The 19836-nt window shown below is 40.0% G+C and overlaps 1 protein-coding gene across 3 annotated transcripts in view; it reads left to right on the forward strand.

Moving 5' to 3' along the window:
* PDGFD (platelet derived growth factor D) overlaps positions 1-17692 on the forward strand; it is a 144386-nt gene extending 126694 nt beyond the window's left edge. For all 3 annotated transcript variants that reach the window (XM_072850634.1, XM_072850633.1, XM_072850632.1), the window contains 2 exons: positions 4309-4523; positions 16243-17692. In XM_072850634.1, coding sequence (XP_072706735.1) covers positions 4309-4523; positions 16243-16377 — 350 coding nt within the window. In that variant the 3' untranslated portion in view covers positions 16378-17692. The remainder of the gene's footprint in view (positions 1-4308; positions 4524-16242) is intronic.
* The last annotated feature ends 2144 nt before the right edge of the window (positions 17693-19836 follow it).

The following is a 19836-nucleotide window of genomic DNA, read 5'->3' on the forward strand; positions in this document are numbered from 1 at the left end:
GAAACCCTAACAGACTGCCTGGCTTTTTAAAGTTAATCAGTGACAGTGATCAGTACAGGTTTTCTCTCCTCTCCATTCTTTAAGGCTGTCCCTTCTGAATAAGACATGGTATTAGCTGCAGTCCCTGACTTCACTGCTTACTTCTGATTAAGTTCCATGTTTCAAGGTAAGCACATGCCGTAGTGCTATATGAAATGAGGATGGATTTAAGCGTAGGATTTAAGGGGGAGGAAGGGGCAAATACTGTACCCCAAGTATCCAGCTTACTGCTCCAGTGCATCTTTTTGTCTGCCTTGCCTTTAAATTGATTCTCTGATGCAGACATTCTGTAATAATACTTTGAAATTATTTGCATCCAGTCTACAGAACCTTTTAGTTCTAGTTTTAAATTAAAGACTCCAGTGGTTTCAGTCCTTGATAAGTAAAGCAGCAGGATTTCACACCAATCACACCAAGGCTCGGTTACATTTTAGTCACAGCAGTGAAGTGATGCATGAAACTGACTGTACTGTAAAATCTCATTGTTATATGGATGAGGAAATGGACTGGCTCCAGACAGTAAAACAATCCCAAGACAGAGAAAAATGCATATTGAAGCTTTCAGCAGAGAGAGTTGTTCAGAGCAAAATGTGTTCTTTTGTTACGGGGCTGCAAACCATGGTCTAAAGCTAATTAGGCAATGGGAGCTGTTCTTGGGTGTCAGTGTGATACTACAAGAGTACAGTATATGCTGTTCACGGAAGACATTGCACACTCACTTTATCCCTCCAAGTGCTGGATTTTTGTAGAATAGAGTGAAAAAGAGCATAGGTGTTTACCTCCAGATGAATTTTTATGGAGGATGACTTGTGTATCTCTTAAGCCCTTTATTTAGTCTTTCCTTCCCTGCTTGTAGTTATTTATTTTCATGACTTCAGCATCACTAAAATAAGACCTTTCTGCTATTGTATTTGTCCATTTCAACCTGGACTCTGATACCTGAGAGATGCCAAAGTGCAGAGAATTCACAACATAACTGATAACTCTCGGATTTGGGGTTCCGAAAACTGCTAATAAGTTAGGATCAGAATGCCTTGAGTATGAAACCGAGGAAAATTCATGCAATTTTCCATTGGAAAATTTCCCATATGTTTTTCAAAAATAGTTCATCATCATCACTAAATGTATTTTGCTACTGGTTGGTTTCAGAATTCCTGAAAAATGCATCCAGAAAAAGTTTTGAGCCCTCATTGAAAATAGCTGTTTCCTTCATACTGCATAGGGAAAAAATTATCCTAATTATCTGGTTCTTCCCTCCTATGCTTTGAGCAAGTCAACAGCTCTCCACTACAGCGTAAGCTGACTCAGCTACTCAGCTGACTCAGCTACAGCGTAAGCTGAGACCCTGCAAAGACTTCTGAAAGTCATCAAAACTAGGCTTTTGAAGGCTAGTGAGCAAAGCCTTCCCTCTTTGCCAGGTCACCCCTAACCATTTAAATTGAGCAGCTTAAGTACTGAAGCTAATGTGTAACACTGTGATGGATATAATATGCTCTCTGCAGGAAAGCCCCCCCCCGACCCTGGTCCTTTAAACACTGGTGCTTTCCCTCTCTGCCAGTCTCGTTACAAAGACTCATTTCTGTGTTGATAACACAGCAGCGATAATAAGTAGCAGCTCAATGCAGTAAGGAGGACTGTTGAGCCCGAGGGGAAATTTCATCTGTGATAGAGCAAATTTTGTTCAGTCCCCTGGACATCTTCTTCGGGACATAGATGTCAGTTCATGTGACCTGGGTCTGGGCCCTCTTTAATGACCAGTTTGTTGCTGGAAGCCTTGTTTGTTGTGCTACCTCAGCAGGAGGCATTGCAATCACAGGCTGAATTAAGCCTTTGAGCATTTTATTCTAATTCTGTCTAGAGATGCACCATCAGCAAATGAAGTCCGAGTCCATGGCCACCCTGTCCTGATAGCAGCCTGCTCATATCAGTATCCATTCCCCTGCATTGCTGCCGTGCCAGAGTGTGGATGATCCAGGCTTTCCCATCAAGAAATCTCATTATTCATGAAGGCAGAATATTCTCTGCCCTCTTCCTCCTTTGTTTTATTTTTCCTTCATGTCAATTGCCTGAAATGAATAGTAGCCAGATACCTCTTTACTTTATCGGTAAGCAAAGCTGATAGCAAAGGTCCTGATCAGAATGTTTGGAGGAGTGGGAAACACTTCCCTGCGAGAAGAATTAGCCTGAGAGCCTGCAATGAGAAGGGGTGGCTTTGGAGAGTGACAGCAAAGAACAAAATATCATCTGTTAAAACAAAGAAATCAATATTCACTGGACTTCTAAGTCCTGGCTGTGGACGTTCGGAGTGTATTTTTCTCCCAGTGCATGAGTATACCAGCAGCCCCATTGATTTCGTGCTTATATCAGGAGGATGATCTATACCTGGTTTGGATAGATGCTAGCTCTCTGGAGAGAACCACTGAGATTTCATGGCGAGATGTATCACAATTGCTATAAAATTGCAATTTATCTGCTAAATTCTTTTTGACTGAGATAACACCTTGCCAGAAAAGTGAAGCTGCTATGATTTTCTATAATAGCACTCATGACATTTACGTACCCTTGCCTCTTGCATATCTGCCTTGTGAATATCTCCAGGCCAGAATGTAAAGGGGCATGATATTTACAAATCACAGCTTTTTCCACAATTTACTTCATGATGTAGACAAGGGCTGAGTCACAGAAGGTATGAAGCGTTGTAGTGCTCCTGTCTTTGTTGGAGGTTTTCACATGTTCATAGTAAAGCACAAGCATAGGTGCACTCAGGACCAGAGGTGGCATTGAGCTATTAAACATGCCTATGAAAATCTAATATGTTCACAAACACTAGACCATTTTCTCAGTTCTCATCTGAGCCGTTCCTGTTTTCCTGTTGATGTATCTGTTAGAAAATATTGTTTGGGGTAGGAAGGGATTATTTTTTGTCTGCTGTACCCTTCAGTCATTTTCTGTTATTTTTCTTTGTTCAGCTTAATTTATATTTTGAGTGTAATTTACTTGTCTTTTAAAAAAGAGTGTTCATATAATTAATGGTTTGTCAGTGAGACACGGTGTGTCTGGTTTCCAGTTTACCCTTTTTTTCTGAAATTTGAAGATTTGAATCAAGAGAAGATGAATTCTTCAGCTTTTAAGCTCAATGAGTTCAAAATGCATTTTAATTTTCTTTCTGGTTCTCAGTTTCAATCCAGAGGACCTCACTTCTCAATACAAGTTCACATGTCTTCCAATCCTGAATGAATTATTGAGCTTCTGAACACTTAGTTGGTGGAGAGAATCCTAAGGAAAAGAAGAAAGTAGAAAAGGAGGGAAAAAGAAATCAGAAGACGTGTAGAAATAAAACTCATTAAATTTGTTACTTTTATCTGTGTTACAATTGTGGAAAATGTATTTATGGAAGGGGTTTTTTTGTTTTGTTTCAGCTTTACAAGCTAAAGCTATAAACAGCACTTAAATTCACAGTTGATAGTCTATAAGTTATTTTTATGGTTGGCTTTAACTACTTGTTTACATGACACATCTCACAGAGATACCAGGCATTTAAACATCAACCAGCTACTGGCATTCCATGAAGCTCATTAGTTTTAATTGTATTTATTTGTATGCCTATTATAGTAGCATTTACCAGCTGAAATTAATATTGCCTAGATTGATTTCTCCATCAGTTATCTAGGCTCTATGCATAAACAATACAGACAGGCAACTTGAGAAAGCAAGTCATGTCACCTGTCCTAAATGCCCTTTTGAGGAAGGGATGAATCACTCTCCAAAGATGTTTCTTTTCTGACCACAGGAAGAGCCTTTTTTAAAGTGTTTGCCTTTTGTATACCTGCACTTAGGCCAAAGGAATTGGGCCCATAATAAAAAAACAAGATCTCATTATGTAAGTAAGCCAGGTATAAGCAGGGGGAGGAAGACGGTAGTGGAGGTGGAATCTCTTACCCAAGGATCCAGCAGATCAGTGACAGAGCAAGTAAAATAACCAGTCTTCAGCTTTCAGGCCAATATTTTACTTCAAGCCTTCCCTTCACCTTTATAGTCAGTGTGAGTTCTGCTGTGGGAGTCAGTGGGAGCAGGATGAGAGCTGGGTGGCCACCTGTAATGATTTAAAATTGGTGGGTTTATGTTGATCTGTTCAGAAATCACTGCTATACTTCACATATTTTCCAACCAGTGTCACATCACTTTGTGTTATTGGCTGCCTGGGGAGTGGTATAAACCAGAGAAGTGTCCCACTCAAGACTTACTAATGAAACCTCTTTTGCATTGCAGTTGACCTGGACAGGTTGAATGATGATGTGAAACGTTACAGCTGCACTCCGAGAAACTACTCCGTCAATTTAAGGGAGGAACTGAAGCTGACAAATGTAGTTTTCTTCCCCCGCTGCCTCCTTGTCCAACGCTGTGGAGGAAACTGTGGCTGCGGGACTTCGAACTGGAAATCCTGCACCTGCATGTCAGGGAAAACAGTGAAAAAATATCATGAGGTATTTTCACTCTTTTTCTTGTCTTTGGTGCTTCTTTTGGGTATTTATTGCTTACATGGATTCTGAAGGCTTTTCTCAGAGCTATGTGTGCTGCTTACATTGATTATCATGTTATATTGATCATGCTATATCATGTTACATTATCATTATCATGTTATGTTATCATGCTTATATTGATTATCATGTTGGATCTGCAGTGTAAAAATCAATGGGCAAAAATCACTGACCACAGTGTCATAGGCAGTGTCATAGGCAAGTGTCATAGGCAAAGATGCTGTCATTTAAGAGAGACCAGAGCGTGTAAGTGAATGCCCCCTGTGGTCACCACTCTTCCTGAGGTGAAGGATCTGCTTAGGCTTCCAGACAGGTTCAGGTAGCCTGAGAGTGGAGCCTAGACTTCGATAACGGCATTGCTCTTGCTGTCCATGCTAGATACAAGCTTGGTACCTCACGGAGCAGCATTCACACATTCCACTGCAGTAAGCCATAGAGAGACATACACCCACGACGTCAACCTGCAAGAAGGCCTGATTTTAAATAAGTTTAATAGTAATGTCTTTAACGTCACATTACAATATGTACATAGCAGCACAGCTTCAGGGTACTGCAGCTTCTCTTTTTTTAGAACTTCTACTATTTTCTTGATGAACTTCTGCCTTTGGGATATACAGTGGATACAAACAATCGCCCAGCGATTTACATTTGGAAGTGGTGAATGAGCAGAGTGGAAGGAGGTTCTATATGTGTTAGAAAGGGGTGTTAACAGGTATTTATGGGTAAGCTAATTTAGAAGAAGTTGGAGAGAGCTTTTGCCACCTCTCTGTGTGGATGTTACCGCAACATCCTAGTGAACTTTGTTGCAAGAATGAGGCTTACGTTGGACTGATTTTTCCCAGCGAAGGACTGATACAACCACTGGAAATATTCTTTTTAGTAACACAGAGACATATGTTTCTTGAGGAATTTGACTGCACTTCCTCTTGTTTTGTGCTATATCTTTTAAAATTATGACCATGCTTGGAAATGACAATTAAGTCACTTGTAAACTCTCTTCCCTTCCAGATTTATACCTGTAGGAAGAAGCTGAATCTTTTGGCCTTAGCTTTTTTTGCACTCAGCAATCTTTTAGGATGGCAAAATTTTTGCATAAGAACAAAGTCCATCATATTTCTTTTTAATCCATTCAGAAAACACTTAGAGGGGAAAAAAATAAAGAAAGAGCATTTTATATTCTTGCCCCTAAATCAGTATTTTCAGAACCAGACATGAACAATGTTCACTAAAGTGAACATATCTAAGAAAGTTACTTGGTATTATCCTTTCACTTGTCTGAAAGTAGGTAGCTGCATGCCATACTGACAATTTCTGACACGTATCTCTTATAAGAGCCTTATTTGCCACTTGGCTTAAGTCTCAAGTGAAAATGAACTTTATGGACTTTAAATCTGGATGTGGTGTGGGGTCGTACCATACAGGCATGAGCTCGGGAGACCCTAGGGCTGCCATAGAGAAGGCTGTTGAAGGTCAGACCTTTGCCTCGCTGTGAGCAGTGGGTTTACTCTTTTCCAAGGTAGGAGATTTTTCTCACAATTAACTGCAGAATACGGCATACTCCACATCAGCTAGGACTAGAGAACAGTTAATATTTTATCTAATTTTAAGCAAGATGCAGGGGATGACCCTGGTAATCACAGAGCGGAAAGCCTTATCTCAGTGGTAGAAGAGTTAATTGGAAAAAAATTAATAGGTATAAAACACCTAGATGACTATGAGCTGATAAAATGAACTCAGAATGCCTTATGTATGAATAAATATTTATACAGCACCACAAGAGTGCACAAAAATTTACCATTTTTGGTAATTTTACCAGGTAAAAGACCTGGCACCTCCTTCAGAGAGCGAATAGTCGACCAGACAAGATCAGACGTGGATTAGAAGATGGTTAAGAGATAAAGAGCAAACAGGTGGAAGAGATGAGCAATTTTCTACATAGGAAGTGGCTATCTGTAGGTGCCCCCAGCATGCGGATTAAGTGTTATTTCATATATGATCAATCTGGAGGGAGGTGAACAGAGAGGTGACAAAAATGACAGCTAGCACAGGAGATAATGTACTTTAACAGCAGAGAAGGCTGCGAGAGATTTCAGAAGGTCTACGTAACTATTTATAAATACAGTTTAGAAAAGCAGCAAGTATTAGAATGAGCAGTTTCGACTATTCATATAACACTGGGTGCATGAGGGGAGGAGGGAGAAACAAGGGGTGGAAGTTGGACTAAAGGTCAAGTAATGAATCACTGTGAAGAGCTTCAGGAAAACAGTTGTTTAGTGCAGTCATGATGAGGAAAAAAACAAGTGACAGTCTTCTGCAGGAAAAGAGGTGAACAGGTAGTAACACAGCAAATACTTAGTATGGCCTGGATAAATTGGTGGGGTACGTACCCTGGGTTTTCACCATTGGTGCTTAGAAGGATACAGACAGGAGTAAAAAAGATATACAGAAGCAAAAAATATACATCAAGAGAGATACAGGAGAAGATACACATCAAAAACATTTGTAAGGAAAGCGGCTCAGAAGTTTTGGATCATTTCATTTAGAAAAAACTGAGAATAAGAGAGGCCACAGTGAAAGATAGAAAATAGTGAATAGTACCTAAAAGAAAATTAGGTCTTCCTAAATAATCTTTTCCTTAAGAAAAGAACAAGTAGAGTCTGAGAGAGGTTGAAAGGGAACTAATTTAAAATTATAAAAAGGAATTTTATTTTTTTGCACAGTAAATCTATATGGAATTTCAACACTTAAATATGAGTGATGCATAATTCAGAGGGATTCTGAGAGAATTAGAAGTAAAATATAAACTAAAGAATCCTGGGTCACATCTGTATCAGAACTTATGCCAACTATTGACAGTACCTAGGGAAAAAAACCCAACTGATTATAAACATGTTATCAAGCACTTATTTTTTATCAGGTGTTTGGGAGCATCTGGTGCTGGAACACTGGAATATCACACTAACCAGGTATTGGGCAGAACCAGGATGTCACGACAGATGTCCACTGCAAATTAATCACTAAATTCAGGAAATTCAATATTCACACTAATAAATCACTGCTAATTTATTTCACTAGTCCTTTGTTCTCTGAAAACCATATGAATTCAAGACAGCATTTCAGCTTTAACATTAAATGGCTTTTGTAAATTTAAATTTAAAGTTAATCCCTTAGGGATGAATTAACAGCTCACTGAGCAGAAATTTAGCCAAGTGGCTCCCATTAACATGAGTGGAAGTCGTGCAGATAAATTCACATATGACATACTAAAGATGTGTCCATTAATTTTAGTCCAAAATATTTTCCACTTTATTATTATTATTAGCCATGCACAGCTAATCAGTTTTATATTTTATTCTCCTTCGACACTTAACTCTAATTTTATTTAAATGCCTGGCAGTGAAAGCACTGAGGAGGGGCCTCTCGATATGCTAGTTTTAGAACCATGGAGCTGGTTTACTCTTTTTGAAGCCAATTTGGAACCCACTAACCTTAACCAAAAAGCCTTTAGTTGCATAACGAAGGACAGAGCTTCACACTTTATGAAATCCCCAGTGCTGTTAATTTGGTTAAAAATCTCTGCCTTCTGCTGCAGGAGAATATAGGTGAGATTCAAACACAACTCTCAATTACTTTGATTTACTTGCAAAAACCACCAGAGGAAGTATAAGGTGGTGGAACAACAAAGGTGTTTGTAGCTGCTGAAACTGAATCCTGCAGACCCCAGACCACTTCTCTTGCCAGGCTGATTTTGCCTAACCGCTATCCTGAAGCTTCATCTACTGAGCTCCTGGACCCACCAGAGCTACTTGTCCTGTACGTGGATATGCTTGTCCTCAACAGTAAAAATGCGACTGGAAATAACTTAAAAGTTGTCTGGCGTTTCTGAGCTACCCAGTATTTCTGGGTGAGAAAGACAGGCAGGCAAATTTCCAGAAGTGATAGGCTCCTTTTTGGCTTTGTAGCCAGTGCCTTGCAGTGCCGGAGTAGCTGCATGCAGGCAGCTGTGGGGACACTAATGCCCAGAGCGTTTGTTGAGAGAGAGGCTTCTAGTCCAGAGAGATTTCAAGGTTATCTTCTCCTTATGCTCTTAATGTTTTTTAGTTTTCCCTTAGTTCCTATTCAAAGCCTCACACTGTACTCATCACCGAGCGCTCCCTCTTAGTATCACAGGACTAATAGCTATCACGTGTAGCCTTTAATTTTCCCAAGCTGTGAGTGCTGCTCCAGTTCCCTGAACAGACTCTACAGCTCTTTCCTATCATGTCCAGTTGTAAGAAATAATGCAACAGCAGGGAAAATGAGAATGCCACGGTGAGGGGTATCTTTTTCTTTATTGCCCTGGGAAATGCTAATAATGAGATCTTGGGTCTTTTTTATAACCTGGAAGTTTGCCATAACTTTACCAAAATACTCAGCAGTTTCCAGAAGTAAAAGAATTCATAACTTGAGTAAACAGATAGTTTTATGGATGGAGTTTTTTTGCAGGAGTCTTATGATGCTCTGTGGTTTTCCACGGCTTCTGGATTTGCTTGAGACCAGAGCTCATGGACAAATACTCATGACTTACCACACAGTGTCATGAACCCTGCAAACCAAACAGGCCAAGTGCTGGCAGTGTCTCAAAATGTCTTTCAGGCACAGTCTACCATAAATGGTACTGAGTTATGTCGCAGGGCTCCATGCAAGGGAAAGACAAAGCAATTCATGGAAATGGATGCAGCACACCTTAATCAAACGCTCACATCTACTGCTGTCTAACTTGCTAAAGGGGAGCTGAAATGAAAACGTGTTTTCCATTGCAGTGCATTTCTTTGGAAATGCCTGGAGCTGCTCCTTAAAGAGAGGGGGGCTCTCAACCCAGCCCAGAGGAGGTGTGGGAGAACTCAGGACAGGACTCAATTCAGCTCGGGCTGCGGCTGTGCCATCCACCCAGCATGCACATACCTCAGAGAAACAAGAAATCAGTTTCCCATCTCATTGCTGTAACTGATGAGATGTGAAATGAGTTTCTGTGAGGAATAAATGCTCTTAAGGTAGCAACCAGAATTTGTCAGAGTGTATAAACCTCCACAAACACACTGCTAAGCAGCACAGCTAAAAGGCATATAAGGAAAAAAGCAAAGTCGTGAAAGCTGATTGCATCTTTTACCTACTTACTTGTCTCTCCTGTAAAGACTGATGCATTTTTCACTGTCTATATGGTGCTTCTTCCCCCCTCCTCCCATCCCTCCCTTTCTGAAGCATTATACCTCCATTCAAGTTTCGTGTTGACTGGAGCTTGTCTGGTGCCATCACAGGACATACATGCAATTAATTCTCAACAACAAGGTTTAGATTAGAGTTAGGATGGCTACTTCATAACCTCGTGCTGCCCTGAGAGAGGTAGCAGGCACCTCAGAGTAGCTACACACTACTAAGTCTTTGCACAAGTTCCTGGGGCATAGAAACAGCTTTAACTGGACCAAGCATTGTAAAGGGAAAACAAGACAACAGGGAATATTATTGGGGAGAAAAGAACAGGGGAGCAGGGGAGAAAATAAAAAGGTAACATGGGACTTAAGTAAGACAGAGGAGTTGTTGCAATGGTGTTAAGAAATGTAACGAATACAATTTGGTGTTGTGTGGGCTTTTTTCTTTTTCTTTTTTTTAATCTTTTTTCCCAGAGAAATGAGAAGCAAACCTTAAGGAGGCACTTGAGAAAGCAGACAATAATTCTCACCCTGTCTTTACACAGGGAAACATAATATAACTGGACAAAAATGATACAAATGCTGCTGATACAACAAAGGAAATTTGCTAAGGGATTAGAAAGAGCTAGCGTCATCAAACCAGTGTGCAAGGAATACGGTCTGATTGTTGTATGTCCTGGAGTTGATAGTACATGTATAAAGGAGATAAAAAGTTGTTATAGTAATAAAGGCACAGAATTAACCTGACAAAAGAGTTAATGCATAGAAACGTTATACAAGAAGCAGCAATGGGATTTATTTGGAATGCAAATACAAGGAAACAGAATGAGTCAGAAATGACTGCTAGGTCACAGGATGAGCAGAGAGAGCACAGATGTGTAGTGAGAGAAAAAAGGTTCATTTTTACTAGACGAAAATGAAAGTTCTTGGGATGACATCTGGAAGTTAAGCAAGTGAGACATACTCTGATACCTGTCTGGGCAGAGTGGCAATTTGGGAAGGGGGAACACCTTTATCTGGTCAGTGAAAAAGCAATAGTTGCAGCAATAATGCGTGACAAGATCACCAAAAGTGAGGGTCTTCTTGATGTCATGTATGTCAAAAACATCATAGCTTTAGTGACTTTCAGATGCCTGAGTTTTAAGCCAATTAAAATTTTTTCCTGTTTGCTGTGTTAAAACCAGGTGTTTGTTATTCATACAAATGAAAAAATAGAATCAATACTCCCATCTACATTTAATAATCCCTTAGTTTGAGTGCTACCACTGATCAGCAAAAGAACTCTTTTTTTTCTTGTTCCTGATATCCTATAATTATCTCTGGTAAGAAAGAATACAGCTTTGGGTCTATGTTGTTATTTTAGGCTATGTTCCTACTAGAATAAAGGTCCTTATGCTAAATTATGAACCACTTTCCCACAATGCTTGGTTTCTTATGCTCAGAGCACAGCTAAACTGTGTGTGACCTTTGGATTAGATAACTTCCAAAAATTGCGGAGTAAGATTTTTTCATCTGTATCAGAAGTTGGATCTGTGTTGAATGTTTTGCACTTTTGATGCTTCCTGTTTCATGAATCTCAGACAAATATAATTTGGTTTGCATGCTAGAATGACGATATTTTTAGATGAGCAGAAGGAGATTAGATAATGCTGTATAGCAGGATTTTAAAATAAGTTCTGCAAAGTACAAATTTTACTATCTAAAATAGCATCCAGAGTTGTTCTCCATCTTCTGTCACTGGTATATGAAGCTAACCAGATATTTGGTAAGCTGTAGTCATGTTATTCATTATCTGTGGTCTTCTTAAGCTAATCAGAAAAAAAAGCTGATGTTTTGAGTGAGGCTTCAGATTTCTCTTGGTGTTTAAACTACTGGTCAAGAATTTAACAAAGAATGTTACTATTATTCCTAATAAATAAAGTAAATGATAGTAAGTAAAAAAAATGTCTATGAGCAACTGGATACCCCTTTTTTTATTATTTTTAAGAGGTGTTGACTGGGTTTCCTATTACTCTTTGCTTTTTATTGAAACAGAAATCAGCCATCATGGACTGTCATGGCTAAATGTTGCCTGACTTCAAAGGTAAATGATACGTGGCTAGGATCATCAGCGAATGTTGGAGGGAGTGGTTCAACTCATCTGGCTCTACCCATCTAAAGCTGTGAGTCCATCCATTGGGCTCCTTTCCTAGTTATCAGAGCTAGCCCCACCAGAGGTGGGTGTTTCAGGTGAATCGTTCTCTGGAGTCACTTCTTTGTTGCTGCTTCTACTGGAGAAATGGCAGGTCTGGGTCAGGGTGAACAGGTTATCTCCAGCTCAGTCTTTTCCCCAGCAGTCATCACCGTTCTGCTCCTCAGCCCCTGATCATGAAGTGCTCTTACAGATCTGCTGAGATTAGAGGGGCCACCAGCCCTGACCTCCTGTGCTCCACAGGCCACTGGAGAGCACGCTGCTGCCCCCAAAGCAAGACCCAAACTTGTACTGTATACTTTCTGGAAAGGCAGCTATTTTCTGATGTCCTCAAACAGGCCGGAAACCCCACGGTTCCTTGGAGGGCTGTCCGGGTGATGAGTCGGCCTGATTTAAACAAGTGTGCCCTAATTCCAGTTTGAGTTTTTCCATCTTCAGCTTCCAGATACTGATTTTTGTGGTAGCTTTGCTCTGTCATTTAAACAGTCCTTCAGAAGCTGTCATGCAAATTCAATGCACGATCAATGAGCAAGATTCCTGGCAGGGAAATGTATTTAAGCATTTTCTTTATTTCCTTCACCACCGCCCCCAAGGAAAATTATGCAGTGGCCACAGTCACCTCACCTTGAAACCTCTCAGATGCTCAGGCATATCTACAAAATAAAATGCCATCCAGCATATTGGTATGCTCCTATGGAGCTGTCTGCACAAGAAATGCTACAAGGCCCTGATACCCCTTTTTGTATTTCTTACAAACATTAAATCCAGCTCAGAAGCTAAGTCCTCTGTCTTGTTGGGTGTTTTTATTGCTTTAATAGTTTTATGACCATAATTAACTCAGCATTTGATGAGGGGGATATGGCTGTAGTTACATACTCTTTGTGAAGCAATGATCTAACAGCTGAGGCACACATTTTGATTAGTAGTGACAGACATTGCTCCTTTAATTTGAAAACTGCAAAGTTATACTTCTTTTTTGCCCATGCAAAACAAACTTCTTGAGCATTCCAGACCTCCCTCACATCCATATTTTCTTACAGCTACTGATCCCATCAGAAAAGGAGCAATAAAGTGTCCTGAACAAAATTTCTTTGAACTCTTTTCATTAATTCAGTAGTTCCTCACCTTTAAGGACCTGGCCATGTAATGTATAAACAGCAGCTATTTTGAGACTAAAGGGTTTTCTTTCAACTACTGTGGTCACCAGAAATGGCCTTACTTCCTGATTCTTTTCAATTCCCTTGTATTTAGCTGAAACTAAAACTATTAGGTGGAAGCTAGATGGAGAGCTTTGAACATCAGTTCTGTGATCAGCTATTAAAGCAGTCCAATTTCAGCTGTGTTCAAACACTGCTTTCCTGTCTTGTCTGGGAAGTGCCTGCCAATTCATTTTTCTACTCTTATCAGCAAAGCCCATATACTGTGCTCATGTTTCTTAATATAAAACACGGGGAAAATCCTCAAGCTGTCAGGAGGTCTGTTAGCTTAAATACAGCCCACATCTTTGCTCTCATCCCACTGCATACTTTCATTTGCACTCAATTGAAAAAAGCAGATCTACCTACCCATGATCTTGCAAAATGCCAGTCATCTGAATTTGTCAGATTTTGATGAATGGCTTCTTTAAATACAGAATTTTATCATGGGGTCAGCATCAGCAGCTGTACTTGATTTTAGAAGTATGTTTTCTTAAAAAAAGCATCTTTGAATATGCAGTCTATTTTCAGCTCTATAATAATCACAGCAACCTGATTGGGTTCAGTTCCTCTGTGTTTTGGATGACAGTGTGGTACAGTGAATTGTCCTGGTGTCCATCAGGATTTATTTGCATATATTGAGGCAGTCAATGTTTGAAATCAATTCAAATCCATTATAATTTTGTTGCTTTAAAAAAAAAAAAATACATGTCTCTGCATTTCTAACAGGGAGAAGTAATTATCTTCCCAACACGTTAAAGCAGCATGTCTGTACCTTGCTTAGGCACAGTTCTTCCTCTCAGTATTACATAGGTTAAACATACATTTTATCACAAAAGGGAGGACAAAATAATAGACTGTATTCCGTGCTTATCACTTTTGTTACATTCCATGGCCTTCCTACCCTCCAGACATTAACGGTAGAGAACGAACATTCTCATCCTGAAGGCTGCTCACCTGCCTGCCTTTCCCCACCCGCTCTGCACACCATCCATGGTTAACTTTTGGCAAGTCATTCACACTTACTTTTGGGGACTTTCTAACTCTGTTGAAATTGCTCATACTTTGCTCATCTGGTATGCAGCCCCTTATTCCCTTTCCTTCCCGAGACCATCTCAATTCTTATATGGTGTTGCGACGTCAAAGTATGGAAAGTACTTTGTGAAAAAAGAGAATTATTAATTGAGTAACAGTATGATCTGTTAGGGGACCTGTTATTTAGGGCAGAAGTGTGGGTGTTTCTGTGGCTGAGACGCTAAAGAAGTTTAGGTCCCACTCCCCACTTGACCGGTGGCTTTCGCAGGTGATAGACAAGACAGACTTCTATCCATCTTTTGAACGAGCAAGACAAATCTAGCTGATCTATCAGTCACTTGGCCAAGCTAGCATGAGTCAGAACAGCCTGCCAAGAGGTGAGATGTGTTAGCTGTAGTACCTTACCAGTGCATGATTTCTGGACTCAAGTACTTGAGGCCACAGAGAATAGAACAGGCCAACCTACCTACTGCCAGCTGTGGAGCTGCAGCCTTGCTTTCTCCGTGTCCTGCTCCCCATCCGTAAATAAGTGATTTCAAAAGGAAAAGGACTATATAATGCCACTGGTAGTTTTTCTACTGATATGTTGCAGAGCCTTGAGCAAATCAGTTTCAGATTCTCCATCTATACAAGTTTGACAGTGATGCATATCTTTCTGTGCAATGTGCTGTGAGATTTTGGAAGAAAAATGCTGTAGCAGAGTTAAAGTGTTCTTAGTCTTAACTCATTTGTTGTACCTAATCCAAACTAATATTTGAGCTTCAGGGCAGAAATTGGAAAATAGCATCTCTTTTGTTAAACTACTGTAGACCTATCAACAGCAAACTAATGAAACAAAACAGAGGATTTCCTCCCCTCAACCTGCACCACCATGCTAGTGGGGGTATGAGCTCTTACACAGCAACTGAACCTCCAATGGTGGGCTCGCAAAGCATGCCCCTGCAAACCGCCATCCTCCTCAGCTTTTTCCAGTCCATGTTCTACGTACTTACACTATCACAGAAGATTAGATAGGATGCAACATTATGGCTGTTTTCCACGTATCTGCAAGACCATTTTCAGGGAATCATAGATCCATATAATAATACAGGTTGGAAGGCAACTCTGGGGGTCATCTAGCCCAATGTCCCATTCAAAGCAAGGAGAATTCTGAAGTTAGATGAGCTTGCTCAGGGCCTTGTCCTGTTAATTTTTACTGTCTCGAAGGTTTCTGCAACCTCTCTGGGCAAACTGCTCCAGTGTTTAACCACTCTCAGTATTTTCTTCCATATACCCAAACAGAATTTCTTTTGTTGCAACTCGTGTTTGTTGCGTTTTTTTCATCTTCTTTATAACTTACAACCCTCTTTTTTAGGGGTCTCAGGGTTAACTTGCCTAGATAGAATTCTTTTCAGAAGCCTCTTATATGATATATACTTCACTAGGAAATACATTTTTGTTTTGTTTCTTTTTCTCACATTATTCACAATAAATTTGTAAGAAATTATTTAAATTGAGGCAGAGATTTTTAAGATAAAACAACAAATGTCAGATTCCAGAGAAACTCAATGGTATCTGGCACATGTTTTGCGCAAGCTCCATTCATCTCCTTCTGCCTCCCACAGGCATTTCATTTTTGGACCAATTCTAATGATATGTGCTTCAGAAATTTCAAATTGCATTAAAAAAAGTTCCTTGTTCTTTAGAGCAGAAATACTGTACAAGTGAGAGAAGGGGCAGAGCAATTCAAATATGTATGGGACTGCAAAGACAAGCCAAAGGAAACATGCTTGATAATTTGCACGCAAAGGAGCAACTCTGGACATGGTTAGGGAACGGCATGATATAAAGATACCTGATGTAGGAAACAATCCAATCTGTCAAAGCTCCAGGACAAACAGTACAGCAGGATGCCACAGAGTGGAAAGAAAAAGGTGGAAGTGAAACAAAAATGTGTCCAAACTAATGCTGGTCAGGGCCATTAAGGGCCGTTGGTGCCCTCAGGGCCCCAACACTCTCATCCTCAAATCTCTAACAGCGTTTTCTAATCAGTGCATTTCTGTTGATCCTCCCAGGTGCTGAAATTCATCCCTGAGGCTGGGCATCCCAGAAGAAAAGGCAGAACCAGGAACAACATGGCCTTAGTAGATATACAGCTGGATCACCATGAGCGTTGTGATTGTATCTGCAGTTCAAGACCACCGCGATAAAAAATAAATAAATAAAAGAAAAAACCAAGACACACTAATTGCAGCTTACCAGATGGACGTTTACTTTTAAGCAGGTTTGCTCTGAGGACCTTTACTAACTAATCATTTGAACTTTGCTACTAGCCTGCCTTTGCAATTAGCAAAAATGATTGCTGTGTTTCAGCATAGCTGTGCTGATTAGTGCCATGGCAGCTAAACAGGTATATCATAGATTTATGTATCAGCATCCAAGAATATAGGATTATGGTTATCTGTAGCTAGATTCTGAGGATTGAGATTTTCAAAGCTCACTTATAGTCTTTAAGCACACAATACCCACTGAAATTAAACACCAGTTGTGTAGGTATTTGTGGTAGCTGGCAATCAAATAGCGTTGTGTTTTGTTTCTCACTCACCAGTCCCTACACTCAAATTCTGCTGCCATTTCTACCTGCTCAGCTCTCCTGACGGTCAGTAGGGTTTTGTGGGTATAAATGAAGAGAGAATTTGAGCCTGTATGAGTGTAAAATGGCTTGTCCCTCTCTGAGAGGGAACTTCCCAGCGTTCCCACTGAACTGAGTGAGATATAATGAGGAAAATCCATGACTACATGAAATAACACATGGGTAAAGTCAAATCTCACTGTACTCAAGCAAATCGTGTGCTGAAATTAGTAGATGCTTTGCATAAGCTGGGACACTGGTGGCTGTAGGGGGATGCGGAGGCTGGTACTTTTGCCACAGTGACTCCATGGGAGCCATCGCCCAGGCGCTTCTGCAAGAGGGGGCTCCTGCCAGTTCCCCAGGTCAGTCCCTGTGGGCTGGGGCTGATTCTGGTCTCTACCTACCTGGCCTGGACTCCTGCCCCTTGCCCAGAGCTGCACACAGTTGCCCAGGAGGAGCCCCCTCGACACAAAAAGGGAGAGACAGCTCTCCCCCTGCATCCTCCTCGCTGCAGTTCGAGGAGTGCCGTGTTTCCCCAAGCAGGCAATGAAGATAGGGCACTTGTTTGTTGAAAATATTGATTTGTTTTGCAGTTGTGTTACTGGGAAACAAAAATGTGCTTGAGATTTAATTATCGTTATTTGGTTTGGGGTTTGTTTGTTTGTTTGTTTTAAATATGGATTATTATAACTTTGTCATATATGCATTAATCTTAGTTATCTGAGGTTAGTTGTCTCATTTCAGCTCTGTGTATTGCCATGGTTAAACTGTTGACAGTGAATTTCTTTTTGATTGCATTTTGCTGAGGCATATTAACTCATTAAGCAATGTCTGTCTGTCCTGGAAAATGTGCGTCATTTATTAACTTCCAGAAGAATATTATTAAACACCACCTCATAATAAAATAAGCACTTTAAAAGCTACAGCATAGCTTCCTATGTGTTTTAAAATATGAAAGTGCTCTAGCTGAAAAAGGAAAAAAACAAACATCCTTCCAAACTAGATTTAAAGGTTTTAAAATGCTGCTCCAAAAGTGTAAAATACCGGCAGATTTAAGTCTGGCAAAGAATTGGAGTTTTGATCATGAATGTAACGGAGGGAATGGGGTGGCACATTTAATGGCTGATGTTTTCTATTTAACAGCAGACATAGGTTGCATCGATTCATCTTGTTTGTGTTGCCTCTTGTGTTTCTGTCTCTCTGAAAGAGCAAAGTATTTTGACAATAGTGCGTTATAATTAGTGAAAACTGGCATGTGCTACAATGTGATATTGAGAGCCTTTGAGCCAGTACGTTTTAGCAATCTACAATTTTGCTATAAAAGTGCCCTAATGTTGTGCCTTCCCGTCTTTATCAGCTCAAGTATTTTAGAAGTGCTCTTTCATAATTTTAGCAAAGCTTTGCTGAAACATCCCTTAGAAATGTTTTGTTACTTTCTTTCCTGTACTTTAACCTTTGAGATTCAAAATGTGTGGGGTTTTTATTATTTATATTAATTTTTCCTCTCTGCCTCCCAGATATCTATTTAAGAATGCTCCTGAATGCTGACTTGGGAAGTGATTAACCATTTTTCAAAGCAATTCACATTAAAAGAACAGCATTGTAACCAAAGATTGCCAGCTTCATTTCGTATTTCAGGACTATTTAAAGAAGACTTCATTCTTTTTCTGTCCCTAGCTTAATAACAAGATTGACCCAGCCCTTCCATAATTTTTAGGTAATTTTGGAAGAAATTTGCATGCGAGACCTTGGCAGTACTGATTGTTTTTGAGCCAGTGCACTCTAATCTATATTCCTGACTGAGTTATGCCCGAATTATGCCTAAGCACTCTGGCCTCGTAGTTAGCATTGGTTGTAGGAAACATCAGTTTCATATGGCTTTGTGCTTTGAGTGGTCCTTTAATTCCCATTCCCCAGGGGAAAATGTGCACCAGGCATCTACTGTGCCTGGCATCTCCCACACACCTCTGCATGCTCACCCAGTCTCCAACCTGAACAGCCATGTGTTGGGGGGGGGGGAGTTACACCTCCTAATTTTGGGGATCCAGCCTCATCTGGGAGCCTGAGTTACCCCTACAGGCAAAGGGGAGAGAGGATCTCCCAAAGTGTGCCTTAGACCCCAGGTTGAAATCGCCCAACGTGGGAGCTTTTCTCTCTCTCTTTTGACTATATAGGGAGAGTAGAAATCTGATTTTAGCATCTAAGTGAGATACACAAAGGTAAATGGTATGAATACTCATTTTAAAGACTGAATAGCTAACAGTTTAGCTAACTGAATTAGATACAGGCAGCAGTGGATGCCAGGGTCCAGCAGAAAAATTTAGCTGTAAAGTAAAAGGAGATTGATATAAAAGGGATTATCCTCTTGCTTAATGTTGGGGTTACTTTCTTAAATAGAGGCTAAACTTGTCACAAATTTTAAAGTATTTCTCCCAGGCCACTTAGTAATGAATGGAACCATTCACTGCTTCATGCTGCCATCTGCCATAAAGACAGTATGCTCCAGGCCAGTGCAGGAGAGTTAAGGATGGGCTTTATGTTGCAGTGTGGGAATGATAACATAGATGTGAACTAAGTAAAACTCCCAAAATCCCAAGCTCCAAGCTGCAATGACCCTAGCGAAACCAAATACCAGTAGAACTTTTCCTTTTTATTTATTAGCAGAAATTGCAGAGATGTTTTTCCCCACCTTTATTTTCTCTTTTGTCTATGTAATAATTGAAATGTTATTTACATATTATTGTAACTTAAAAAGCAATGCTATTAAAAAACCTAATCATCTAGTTCATTTTTATTGGTGGAATTGGAACCCCCCAAAATAAATAAATTTTCAAAGGAAACTCAGAAAGATTCCTAATTTCAAACCATTCACTAGCTTTTCATTTACTGTATTCTTCTGGGATGGAGCCTACTTTCTCAAGTGCAATCTCTATATATTTTTTTTGTTATCTCAGTTAAATGCAGCTTTTCTAGCAGTATTTTTTTACTTTATGCAGTATGTAATGTGTCTTATCTTGATGAAAAAATAAATACTGCT

Source organism: Ciconia boyciana, chromosome 1, assembly GCF_034638445.1.
Source record: "Ciconia boyciana chromosome 1, ASM3463844v1, whole genome shotgun sequence".
Lineage (NCBI taxonomy): Eukaryota > Metazoa > Chordata > Aves > Ciconiiformes > Ciconiidae > Ciconia > Ciconia boyciana.